Here is a 13,836-nt window from a genome sequence, read left to right on the forward strand (position 1 = left end):
CTATGTTAAACTACATGGTTAGCGCCTTACATAATACATACATTGAGCGCATAGCCATGCAATCTCCATAGACAAACATTGGCAATAGAATGGCCTTACTGAAGAGCTCAGGGACTTTCAAAGTGACACCGTCATAGGATGCCACCTTTCCAACAAGTCAGTTTGTCCAATTTCTGCTAGAGCTGCCCTGGTCAACTGTATGTGCTGTTATTGTGAAGTGGAAACGCCTAGGAGCAACATAGGCTCAGCCGCAAATTGATAGGCCACACAAAACCACAGAACTGGACCGCCGACTGCTGAAGCGCATAGCGTGTAAAAATAATCTATCCATGGTTGCAACACTCACTACTGAGTTCCAAACGGCCTCTGGAAGCAACATGAGCACAATAACTGTTTGTCAGGAGCTTCATGGAATGGGTTTCCATGGCAGAGCAACCGTACACCAGCCTAACGTCACCATGCACAATGCCAAGCGTCGGCTGGAGTGGTATAAACTCGCCGCCATTGGACTCTGGAGCAGCGAAAACGTGTTCTCTGAAGTGATTAATCACGCTTCACCATCTGGCAGTTTGACAGACGAATCTGGGTTTGGCTGATGACAGGAGAACACTACAGTGCCTTGCGAAAGTATTCGGCCCCCTTGAACTTTGCAACCTTTTGCCACATTTCAGGCTTCAAACATAAAGATATAAAACTGTATTTTTTTGTGAAGAATCAACAAGTGGGACACAATCATGAAGTGGAACGACATTTATTGGATATTTCAAACTTTTTTAACAAATCAAAATCTGAAAAATTGGGTGTGCAAAATTATTCAGCCCCTTTACTTTCAGTGCAGCAAACTCTCTCCAGAAGTTCAGTGAGGATCTCTGAATGATCCAATGTTGACCTAAATGAGTAATGATGACAAATACAATCCACCTGTGTGTAATCAAGTCTCCATATAAATGCACCTGCACTGTGATAGTCTCAGAGGTCCGTTAAAAGCGCAGAGAGCATCATGAAGAACAAGGAACACACCAGGCAGGTCCGAGATACTGTTGTGAAGAAGTTTAAAGCCGGATTTGGATACAAAAAGATTTCCCAAGCTTTAAACATCCCAAGGAGCACTGTGCAAGCGATAATATTGAAATGGAAGGAGTATCAGACCACTGCAAATCTACCAAGACCTGGCCGTCCCTCTAAACTTTCAGCTCATACAAGGAGAAGACTGATCAGAGATGCAGCCAAGAGGCCCATGATCACTCTGGATGAACTGCAGAGATCTACAGCTGAGGTGGGAGACTCTGTCCATAGGACAACAATCAGTTGTATATTGCACAAATCTGGCCTTTATGGAAGAGTGGCAAGAAGAAAGCCATTTCTTAAAGATATCCATAAAAAGTGTTGTTTAAAGTTTGCCACAAGCCACCTGGGAGACACACCAAACATGTGGAAGAAGGTGCTCTGGTCAGATGAAACCAAAATGGAACTTTTTGGCAACAATGCAAAACGTTATGTTTGGCGTAAAAGCAACACAGTTCATCACCCTGAACACAACATCCCCACTGTCAAACATGGTGGTGGCAGCATCATGGTTTGGGCCTGCTTTTCTTCAGCAGGGACAGGGAAGATGGTTAAAATTGATGGGAAGATGGATGGAGCCAAATACAGGACCATTCTGGAAGAAAACTTGATGGAGTCTGCAAAAGACCTGAGACTGGGACGGAGATTTGTCTTCCAACGAGACAATGATCCAAAACATAAAGCAAAATCTACAATGGAATGGTTCAAAAATAAACATATCCAGGTGTTAGAATGGCCAAGTCAAAGTCCAGACCTGAATCCAATCGAGAATCTGTGGAAAGAACTGAAAACTGCTGTTCACAAATGCTCTCCATCCAACCTCACTGAGCTCGAGCTGTTTTGCAAGGAGGAATGGGAAAAAATTTTAGTCTCTCGATGTGCAAAACTGATAGAGACATACCCCAAGCGACTTACAGCTGTAATCGCAGCAAAAGGTGGCGCTACAAAGTATTAACTTAAGGGGGCTGAATAATTTTGCACACCCAATTTTTCAGTTTTTCATTTGTTAAAAAAGTTTGAAATATCCAATAAATGTCGCTCCACTTCATGACTGTGTCCCACTTGTTGTTGATTCTTCACAAACAAATACAGTTTTATATCTTTATGTTTGAAGCCTGAAATGTGGCAAAAGGTCGCAAAGTTCAAGGGGGCCGAATACTTTCGCAAGGCACTGTACCTGCCGAAATGCTAGTGCCAACTGTAAAGTTTGGTGGAGGAGAAATAATGGTTTGGGGCTGTTCTTCATGGTTCGGGCTAGGCCCTTTAGTTCCAGTGAAGAGACATCTTAATGGTACAGCATACAATGACAATCTAGACAATTATTTGCTTTCAAGTTTGTGTCAACAGTTTGGGGAAGGCCCTTTCTTGTTTCAGCATGACAATTCCCCCGTGTATAAAGTGAGGTCCATTCAGAGGTCCATGGATTGTCGAGATCGGTGTGTAAGAACTTCACTGGCCTGCACAGAGCCCTGACCTCAACCCCATCAAACACCTTTGGGATGAATTGGAACACCATCTGCGAGCCAGGCCTAATTGCCCAACATCAGTGCCTGACCTCACTAATGCTTTTGTGGCTGAATGGAAGCAAGTCCCCGCAGCAATGTTCCAACATCTAGTGGAAAACCTTCCCAGAAAAGTGGAGGCTGTTATAGCAGAAAAGGGGGGGATCAACTCCATATTAATTCCCATGATTTTGAAATGAGATGTTCGACGAGCAGGTCCACGTACTTTTGGTTATGTAGTGTATATTGGCGGTCCTATTTGATTTGAATATGGCTCAAATGCAGTCTTCCTATGCCGTTCTTATAGTCAGTGCTGTGTTGTGGGTTTAGTCAGTTTCAGATTGCTCCAAGCAATGTTGCTTACAAGGTCAGACATCCAATCTGATGTCAAATAATCTCTGATGGCCCCACGATGCTCTAATACTTACCATGTAGACCTGCCTTTAAAGAGCATTTTGGGAGGACTGTTATCGATAAGAAACTTAATGACCTTGTGATAAGTTTCTGTCCAGCCCTTTTTGCCAGGTTACCAGTTTTGCATAATAGGAAGAGAGTGGGAACAGAGAGAGAGGCCCACGCTTCCGTGTGCTATTCACACAGCAATGTCAACACAATGTCATAATGGGCCAGACCTCATATTTGACGAGAGCTGCCACAAACACCCCTCGTCCTCATTTACCACAATAAATCACACACACCCCGGGAAATTAGCATTCAGTCCACTCAAGAAAGAGAAAGTTGCCAATAATTAAACATTACTGGTTACGAACCATATTTTATGGACCATGTAGTTCCTTGTGGAGTGAAGTAACATAAATCGTAGTAGCAACGCAGATTTTTCGTCACTGATCATTTGGACAAATTACGATATCTGTGTTAATGTTAAAGATTTCTGGTTCACAATGTTTTACTGTCACTTTTGTCACATGAGAAAATACAAAAATGTCAGAGTTATCTATTGGAATCTCGAAATGACTATGCAATTTTTTGGTTAGCCTATTCATTATGGAGATGGTAGGCATCTATTTTGAAACCATTGCTTCGTGTATTGAACCAAATGGAATCATATGATGTAGCATCATTTGGAATCTGTGTCTGACTTTTTGTTTTTAGAAATAAAAATGTTTTCTTTTAACATTTTAAGCAGAAGCATGTAAGTGGCCGTAGGGAGCACCAATGTCTGACCAATTGTCTGACCTAGCGCCTGGAGACAAAAGTCAGACCCAGATTCCAAATGATGCTACATCATATGATTCTGTTACTTTGTTCCACACGCATGGTTACAAAATTGTTATGAATTGCAACCACTCTAAACAGATATCATATCAATAGTATTTATTTAATTTGATAGATTGCGTTTGATGTCTACTGATTACCTCATCTTCACCCAGTAATGTTTTATGCCAGCTCTTACACTGGTTAGATTTACATGTATATGTACTGAACTAACACCGTTTATCTGAGGATGTGCAATGTTACACACATTTCTTGGTGAAGATTAGACTTCAATAACTCCCATGAATAATCCATTATAAATAGTTATAAATACGTTTCAACGATTTAAAAAAGTGTGTTTTTATATAGTGGAATGCTAATTTAATATGTACTCTACTTACCAATAGTTTATTCATTACATTGTAAAGTGAAGCCAGTGATTTGATCCCAACATCTGAATACAAGGACATGTGATATTTAAAAAATCGGAGTTATGTTTAATGTGATGACACAGAGTTGGAAATCACCTTTTTTGAGGACTCAGTATATGTTACAATGGGAATAAGAAGGACGTTCAGTGGTGATTCTTAATTTAAGTTTTGATCAACAGAAACTGTGAGTGAACAACACATCAGCTGTTTATCAGAGTATTTATCTAGTGGACACCTTCTTGATGTCTATCCAACGAAGCCTTAGGTGTTTCCACAATGTTGTTGATGCTCCCCTAAAATGTTGTTGCTAGGATGTTTTCCCCCATATTACTTAACTTGTACAATTACACATTGAATCAACTCTCGTCAATATTTTTTTTCAAAGGAATTACTCTAGGCTGTAGGGCAGTTCAAACTCTCCCTGATACAGCCTTTGTCTGTTGTATAAGCACAGAGAGCCTCAAGTGTCCCTGAAGCTTCTCTCCATGTGACTCGTTGTGCATCAATGAAACACTACATCTTATGCAACAAACAAATCAATCAATACAGCTTGTTGGACAGTACAGAACCAGCAACAGTAACACAGCTGTTCTCAAACAAAAGAGCTTTTACTGGGGTCCTTGAGTTTCATCCTGCTAAATGGGTATTACTGTTCCCCACCAAAGCCATAGAGGAAAAAAAAACATTGCTCATTGCAGATACTGTGACTGCTTGTCCATTGTGCAGACTGTTAAACTACAACAATGCACAGTTAGGTTTTCACAATGCACCTGTCACAGTTCACCAGTTACAGGGCCTTCGGTAACTATTCAGACCCCTTAACCTTTTCCACATTTTGTTACATTACAGCCTTATTCAAAAATGGATTAAATAAAAAGAAATCCGCATAATGGCAAAGCAAAAGCAGTTTTTTAGACATTCTTGCTAATTTAGTCCAAATAAAAAACAGAAATATCTTATTTACATAAGTATTCAGATCCTTGACCTCAGGTGCATCCTCGTCATTGATTATCCTTGTGATGTTTCTTCAACTTGATTGGAGTCCACCTGAGGTAAATTCAATTGGTTGGACATGATTTGTAAAGGCACACACCTGTCTATGTAAGGTCCCACAGTTGACAGTACATGTCAGAGCAAAAACCAAGCCATGAAGTTGAAAGAATTGTCCGTAGAGCTCCGAGACAGGATTGTGTCGAGGCACAGATCTGTGGAAGGGTACCAAAAAACATCTGCAGCATTGAAGGTCCCCAAGAACACAGTGGCTTCCATCATTCTTAAATGGAAGAAGTTTGGAACAACCAACACTCCATCCTAGAGCTGGCCAAACTGAGCAATCGGGGAGAAGGGCCTTGGTCAGGGAGGTGACCAAGAGCACAATGGTCACTCTGCCAGAGCTCCAGGGTTCCTGTGTGGAGATGGGAGAACCTTCCAGAAGGACAACCATCTCTGCAGCACTCCACCAAGCAGGTCTTTATGGTAGAGTGGCCAGACAGAAGCCACTCCTCAGTAAAAGGCAGATGACAGCCCGCTTGGAGTTTGCCAAAAGGCACCTAAAGACTCTCAGACCATGAGAAACAAGATTCTCTGGTCTGATGAAACCAAGACTGAACTCTTTGGCCTATATGCCAAGCGTCACATCTGGAGGAAACCTGGCACCATCCCTACAGTGAAGCATGGTGGTGGCAGCATCATGTTGTGTGGATGTTATTCAGAGGCAGGGCCTGGGAGACCAGTCAGGATCGAGGATGAACAAAGATGACAACGACCCTAAACACACAGCCAAGACAACACAGAAGTGGCTTCGGGACAAGTCTCTGAATGTCCTTGAGTGGCCCAGCCAGAGCCCAGACTTGAACCCGATCGAACATCTCTGGAGAGACCTGAAAATATCTGTGCAGCAACGCTCCCCATCCAACCTGACAGAGCTTGAGAGGATCTGCAGAGAAGAATGGGAGAAACTCCCCAAATACAGGTGTACCAAGCTTATAGCGTCATACCCAAGAAGACTCGATACTGTAATTGCTGCTTCAACAAAGTACTGAGTGAAGAGTCTGAATACTATTTCAGTTATGGGGTATTGTGTATAGATTGATGAGGGGAAAAGATTTTACAGTTCGAGTTAGTATCTTTCTCTTAACATCTCCCCCAGAACTTAATCGAGCATTGTACGCAATTACGCAAGATTTTAGTTCTGGGTTTCTGAGATGATGGACTGTGTAGTCATGTTCGGTTTCGACTACTCTCACCCAGTGGGCAACCCTTCACTAGCCGAACTGTGTGAACCAAGGAAATGAGCAAAGCTGCCGAAACGTGATAAACCTCCTGAACTGTGTTCTTTATTTAGAGGTCAATGGTCTTGTTTGGTTCTCAGTGGAGAGCTGTGTCCACCGTGTAGAGTTGAGGGTCTGCTATCTCTCTCTCTCTCCTGTCTCTCTCTCTCTCTCTCTCTCTCTTTCTCTGTCTATTTTCCACTCCGCTCTTTTGATCTTCTGTGGCGGTTTGCTGTCATCACCATCACCTCTGAAGAGACAAGATATTAGACTACCCGTTTCTGTTTTTCCATTTCCTTCATGGTCCTCAGAATACACAGTACCAGCTCTGACCAGACAGGAACAAACATGTTATTCTAACACAATAACCGGATGCGTAGTCAGAAACGCGTGTGTGTGTGTGTGTGTGTGTGTGTGTGTGTGTGTGTGTGTGTGTGTGTGTGTGTGTGTGTGTGTGTGTGTGTGTGTGTGTGTGTGGTGCATTAAGTTGGGGGCCTCTGTGTTTAACTGATATAATGCAATAGTTGTATTACCTAGTTGCATTTTGCAATTGAAACATCAACTCTATTGTTAAATCAAATATCCCTTGTCTTCATTTGAACAACTGATGTGCACAACTTGTGTGTTACTATAGAGGATGTTCTCATCCACAGCCTTTTCGTTGTGCTAGCAGGTAGAACGTGACACATTTCACTATGACATATTTTTACCATTGCTTGATTGTCTGTCTTTGCTTCTCCTTAGTTCTGCCTCCTCCATGGCACCAGTCTGGTGTACCAGGAGAGAGCCTGGTATCTAGAGCATCACTACCTGACCCCCGCTACCAGCCGACAGATACGCACCCAGGTAAGATATCTGCCCTATAGAATAGACTGCATGCATATGTTCTTGTATGTCTTCCTTCTATGTGTGTGTACCCACGTGGAGGGATAAACAGTGATTAGTCAGTTTCCCTGAAGTCTTGTTGTTGTACCGTCAGAGAACAACTGTGAAAAATGCTAACTTCAGATGGATAATTAGCATTGATCAAAAACAAGAACCCCACTTCCATAGCCCCTTGTATTCCCACTGTTATTCCAGTTGTTCACAGCTAGCTGTGATCAAACAGCAGTGTTTATGACGAGCGCTATCCCACCCTGCAGAGCACGTCGGAGCCGATAAGTAGGGGGAGTCGACACCACTGTGCTAGCATCTAACCAGCAGGTGCTCAGGCTATGTGTTTACACTGCCTCCAGAGGAACAAAATGGCTGCTGCTTGCTGTGTCAATACCCCTCATTACTGCCAGAGCGGCAACTGGGAACAGTCATATCTGAGGAGACAGTTATTTAACATGGTCCTGGACTAGATCATTGGAACAGATGAAAATATCACTTGTAGACCCTGAACAAAGTTAGTAGGAAAAGTGTACAGATGTAGGACCTTAATCGTTTGCTACATCAGGAGAATAATCCTGCCTCAACAGAAAATGTGAATTATTATGTGGATTAAAATGAATGGACCTTTTTGTAGAGGTTGATTTTCATGAGGGAAAATCAAGTTGATTTAACACATTTTAGAAGCCTTTTTAAACTTCAATACAGTACAAGGAAGGTTCTCCTGCAATAGGGTCATCAGATGAAGATCCTACATCTGTTAGTAGAGAGAATGGTATATATTTCAGAATAGAAGTGGTAGGCTGTGTTCAGACATTTACACAGGCTTGGTTCCCACACTCCTTATGTCAGGTATTTATCTATATTTAACTTGTGTTGTTATGTAACGGGCCAATCTGCTGTAACTTCCATTTCCTGCATATCTAAGCCTCATATCCTCATCTCTCATAGGTGAGTTCCTCTGAAGGTGGAGTGAGAGTCACTGAAAAACAGAACAGATAAGAGTGACTGTCTTTGCTTATCACCACACAGGCAGCAGTATTAAACAGGCTATGCAAATGCCCTTGCCCACCGGTCCTGGCTAGAAGGGATACAGCTTTTGATGTCAAAAGTATAATTGTTTTGCATTTTACCTAACTGAAACCCTTTTCCTAACCTTAACCTTGTTCTCCTAACCTGCTACTTTAATTCTCCTAACCTGCTGCATAAGTTCTCCTAACCTACGACGAAAAGTCAAATCTGACAAAAGCTGTATCCCATCTATTCAAAACCCTGCCTACCTCACTGTACTGTGTGAGCCTGGACAGAAACCGGCTCCTCCTGTACCCTAGGCGAGGTGGGTGATGATCATCAGATTGATCTCTATGCACGCACCTACAGTTTATGTGTGCCAACACACCCACACACTGCTGCTTGCTGTTGCTGTTCTTGTCAGCTCAATATTGGAACTGTTCCTGACGGTCCCTGTATTTTGTTTTTGATACTGTGTAGTAACAGTCTGCTTGAGTCAGAGAGACTTTATGAGGGAGTTGTAAAAGCCTGGGTCTTCTCTAATGTAGCCCTCTCTTCCTCTACTTCATAACAAGGATGTCTGTTGTTGTGAAACAATTGACTGTGAGATAGATAGTTTATTAGCATGGTGGCTCCACGTGGTCTTTCTTAAGGCTTACTAAAGAGAACAGTTGTAACATATAGATGTGGTTTTCTCAGCATGTGTCCAGCCCTTCCAGCCACGTGGGGGTAATGGGGTTCACTGCATGGGAACCTGGGCTCTGCCAGGGGTGGACTGCTGTAGCTGTAAATAACTAGTCGTCAATAACCCCAAACACATGCACGCACACACACACACACACACACACTCTTAACCTTATAGCCACTACTCACTAGCTGACACAGACTATTAATGCTGACTCTCCCTCGGTCCCCCCATCAATGTGGAGATGGTGACCTTTCCTCTGGCTCCTCTTTCTCACCCTGTTTGTTTAAACCTGGCGCTCCTCTTGCTTTCTCTAGTCTGGGCGCTGTGCTCCTTTCATCTTTGACAAGTAGGATGAGAAGGGGGGAATGAGACTTCAGAGAGAGCGAGAGAGAGAGTGAGTGAGTGAGGAAGGATATATGATCAACAGAGAGACAGGTTGACACCCTTCAGTACCTTTTATAGGGGGGGGGGGGCTCTTTAGAAAGGTGCAGAGTGCAATTACACGTCAAACATGCCCAAGCATCATTTAGTGCCTAATAGACCACAGATAAGATGGGGTTATGCAAATAAAAGACTGAAGAGTTGGTTAAATTGAACACTTTATCACAGGCCTGGTCTCTGTTTTTTCATCAGTAGGTTACTTTTTTAGGACTAAATGATATCCAAGTTGTATTGCAGTATTTCACAGTCTATAAACTTCCCCATGTCCTGGAGGGGAAGAAAATAGCACAAATGTATGGTAACAAATACCAGAAGGACGGGTACATACTTAGTTTTTTGAATGCACAGTAGATTGCCTCATAGTCGACATAATGGAGTCAAATGTGCTAGTGCTTTTCTGCATAAGAGCCACTAGGTGGCAGGCATTACAATGGGTCTTGAACAAGCTGTGAATCTGAGGGAACAATCACTGTTCATGAAATGAAGATTATCCACACAACTAGAGACCTCTATGAACAGTGACATGATACTAGATTAACTACGTGAAAGCAGAATTAAGGATCTACATTTAGTCAGGCCTATGATGGGCTAATATTTTGGATTTTTTAACAATTATGCTTGCTGTTGCCTCACTTCACAAACTGAATTGCTTACTAAGTGTTGAGCTGAAAAATGTTCAATAAATTAATTACAGCATATAAGGGGAAAAAATAAGATGTTTCTAGTCTTAAGAAATATACCCATCATTGTGTTCTCTTTGTTCACACTGTCTCAGTGATTTGTGGGGTTGGCGTGCATTACTCACCCTTTCCACCACATTGGTTTTAATGGGTTTCTGAATTATCCACAGGCAATTCTTCTCCCACACCCCTATCCCATAAGGCTGTTTACGTTTACCCTCCTACTGATTGGGAACAATGACATCATAGGCCCTCCTGAGATTATGATTAGTATGACTGTCTGCATAACAGCAATGGAAAACTGGTCGGCCAATGAGGGAGGCTGCCTGCACCTGTGACATTAGTCAATTGCTCATCTCAATGTTTATTGCTATAATTAAGTTTGCCGATTGCTGTGTAGTTACCTTCCTGTTTAGTTGCACAGTGAACACAGATAGCTCAGATTGGGTGTTGGTTCCAGCATTTTTTTAGAACAAGAGACTGAATATCAAAGCAAGAAAGTCTGTCGTCACTAGTTACCACAGCCACAAAGTCACAAAGCCTGCCTATTTCTACAATGTATCTTCTTAAAAGGAGATGTTCTACCTAACCATAGCCATAACCCTAACCTTAACCACACTGCTATCCTTATGCCTAAACCTAACCTTAAATTAAGGCCATTTTCCCCCCTCTCAAACATTTTTATGATATAGCCAATTTTGACGTTGCGGCTGTGGTAACTAGTGGAAACCAAGAAAGTCAGACACGTTGTTTTAGCAGTTACAGTTAGGAAGACTAAGTCATTCTGCACTATGATGTCCCATTGTTATCTTTTACAAACTCTCATAACGCCCCCAATCATGCAAGTACACTTTGTTGATAGGCAGTTGAATCTGTTGAAAGTCTGAACTCTAAAGACAATGGGCTCTGCTATTTAGCTCCTTGAGTCAGTCTGGACGCTCTGTTGCTACTGGAACACTTAGATCCTCAGTGCAATACAACACCTGCCACCTGTCTGCCCAGAGTTGACCATTGTCTGTGTCTGTACCGCCAATACCATGATGGCCAATGCTTCTTACTCAAGATGCTGAATCATTCCCCCTTCTGGGGACTGTTGTGAAAAGTAGAAGATTGTACTGAACTTTGACTTGAAGTTCATCTCAAATCAAATCAGATTAATTTGCATTATTTGTCTATACCTTGCCCTAAATTGTCTAGAATTCCAATAGATAACCATTATAAAAACCACCAATTCAACCTTTGACACAAGCTACTTACAAGGTAATTCATATCAGCTTTATCCATGGCTAACCATTTTCTCACATTGATTGCATTGATTTATGTAAATGTAATTGACTCATATTGTGTTTGTCCTCCAGATGTTGGAGCTGTGTAGATTGGTGAAGGATGAGGCCCTGAAGGTGGTGTCTGACTTCAACGTTCCCTCCTGCTGCATCCAGGCGCCAATTGCTGGGGTGGCCAACCCCCGGGCTGAGTGGGCCTTCTACTCTGCACCGGAGCACCCCATCAGAGCCTCCAAGTTATGAGCCCTACTGTGCTGATCTAGGATCTGTCCATATAATAGTGTTCATCATGATCTAAAGGGCTAAACTGATCCTAGATCAGCACTCCTACTCTGAGACACTTTGTGGATACGGGCCTTGCTCACTGCTTGACTCATCCTGGTCTCAGTGAAGAGCCATGGGCTATGTTACAATGTCCATATTAGCATACCACTTAGAATAAAGCAACTTATTTGGCATGCATGCATTCTAAGTGACGTAGTGTGGATATTAGAACAGAGCCCATGATATTTTGCCTAATCTGGACATGGTCTGAAGACTACAGACCCAGTTGTCTAGACTAGTGTCATTAGCCGCAGGCATAATACACGGGACAGTCGCATTTTGATTAATTTCTATTTAAATCTCTTATCAGTTCTCAAAGAAATGTTGAAATGCTTCATGTTTGTTATACTGTCAAATCATTGGGTTTTATTTGATATGTGTGCATTTGGGAGCTTTTGTACTTTGCTTGGTCCAATCCATTACATACAGTGGATGCCTATGTGGCTCAGAATAGCTTGACACAATCAGTGTTGCTTATTGAAAATGTGCTAATTTTGTTTGCACAAAAAAAAGCTTTGAAATTAAATGTATTCATGACACTAGTGAGACACAACTACATTTTAACAACTCTATTTGCCTTAATATTAAGAAAGACTAATGTAATGTAGCATTTGATACTTGTTTCCCTTACTTGCTGAGACCTAGCCTGAGACCAGACCGTAGGTGTATGGGAGCAGACTGACTCAATAGACAGCTAGGCTGCAATGCTAACAGCATGTGGTAACTTCACAAAGTGGACCAGTGAGCTATGTGTAATCACCCACCCAACCAATAAAATCCACAGCGTATATAGAGACACACTGACTGTGAATCTCTCTGCCAGACACATTCCCTCACCAACACCGGCTAGACCGTGATGGCCAGCAGTTTGATTCAACAACATACAAAAATGGAAATTACACAAGATATGTTTATAATATATTTTATTAATATGAGCACAGTGAGCAAATGGTTTGTGACACAATACATGTGGGAAGTGTAGGCTACTTTATATCCTTCAATTTTCTGATCAGTTGTCTGCATAACATGTAGGCCTGTAAATGTTGATCGACTCTTGATGAACAAACATTGTTTGCTCTGTAGGTTACTCGTGCTTGCATATACATTAAAACTGTTCCATGACAAAGTGTCATCAGTTTTGTACTGTATCTTTGTCATATCTGAAAATCAATTGTCACTGCTCTTAATAAATGTACTTAATAGGAATAAATGTGCTGTATAGTGTATCTTGTTTCGCTCATGTTTTCTCTTGTAAATGTTTTACCTTTGTTGAAGACTTGCAGTCAACAGTTAAAACAAGAAGTTAAAGTACTCTGCTCAATATTCATAAAATGACATACAATGCTGTGTTTTAATTTGTTGTGAACCAGTTATATAATTAGTGTTTCATTGTGCAAATGATCAACACATGCATGATTGTGAGAAGGAGTAGCTGGCTTTTTAACACTGTCTTGTGAAATAGCTGTTCTTCTAACTGAGAATGTGTGGGTGAAAGTGTGAAGAACCGATCCAACAACTATCTCAGGGGCTCAATGATGTGTACAATTTGTTTGTGTCTTCTAACTGATGTGTTACAATTCTTCTCAATGTTGATTATCTGTAAAACTATTTGGCTGAAATGTATTATCATCTAATGGAGTTTATTTTAATAGAAAGAGACCCTCAGAATTTCTCTGACAACTGAAATGTTCGTAGGTACAGTAAAGGATCTTGACATGTGAAGTTGCCCCTCTTTGAATTCAGTAGGCTAATGTACTACTACAATATTGTAAACTGTTCACCTACAGAGAGAGAGGGAGAGTTTCAAGTTTTATCAAGGTTTATTTGTGACATGCACAAGTACAGTGAAATGCTTAACTTGTGAGCCCTTTCCCAATGATACAGTATTCAATATCAAAACAGTAGAACTAGAAAAACACTATAAATAAGAAAGGAAGACATATAAAACAGTATATACAGGGTCAGTGTCTGTACCAAATGTACAGTGTGCAGGGATACTGGAGTAGTTGAGGTTGATATGTACATGTAGGCGGGGATTGGGAGAAAGTGACTG

The 13,836-nt window shown here is 41.6% G+C and overlaps 1 protein-coding gene across 2 annotated transcripts in view; it reads left to right on the forward strand.

Moving 5' to 3' along the window:
• Positions 1-13,007, forward strand: part of acoxl (acyl-CoA oxidase-like) — a 46,525-nt gene extending 33,518 nt beyond the window's left edge. For both annotated transcript variants that reach the window (XM_024425100.2, XM_024425101.2), the window contains 2 exons: positions 7,228-7,329; positions 11,535-13,007. In XM_024425100.2, the coding sequence (XP_024280868.1) occupies positions 7,228-7,329; positions 11,535-11,702 (270 nt within the window). In that variant the 3' untranslated portion in view covers positions 11,703-13,007. The remainder of the gene's footprint in view (positions 1-7,227; positions 7,330-11,534) is intronic.
• Positions 13,008-13,836: the final 829 nt, after the last annotated feature.

The sequence above is a fragment of the Oncorhynchus tshawytscha genome, linkage group LG06 (assembly GCF_018296145.1).
Source record: "Oncorhynchus tshawytscha isolate Ot180627B linkage group LG06, Otsh_v2.0, whole genome shotgun sequence".
NCBI classification, from domain to species: Eukaryota; Metazoa; Chordata; class Actinopteri; order Salmoniformes; family Salmonidae; genus Oncorhynchus; species Oncorhynchus tshawytscha.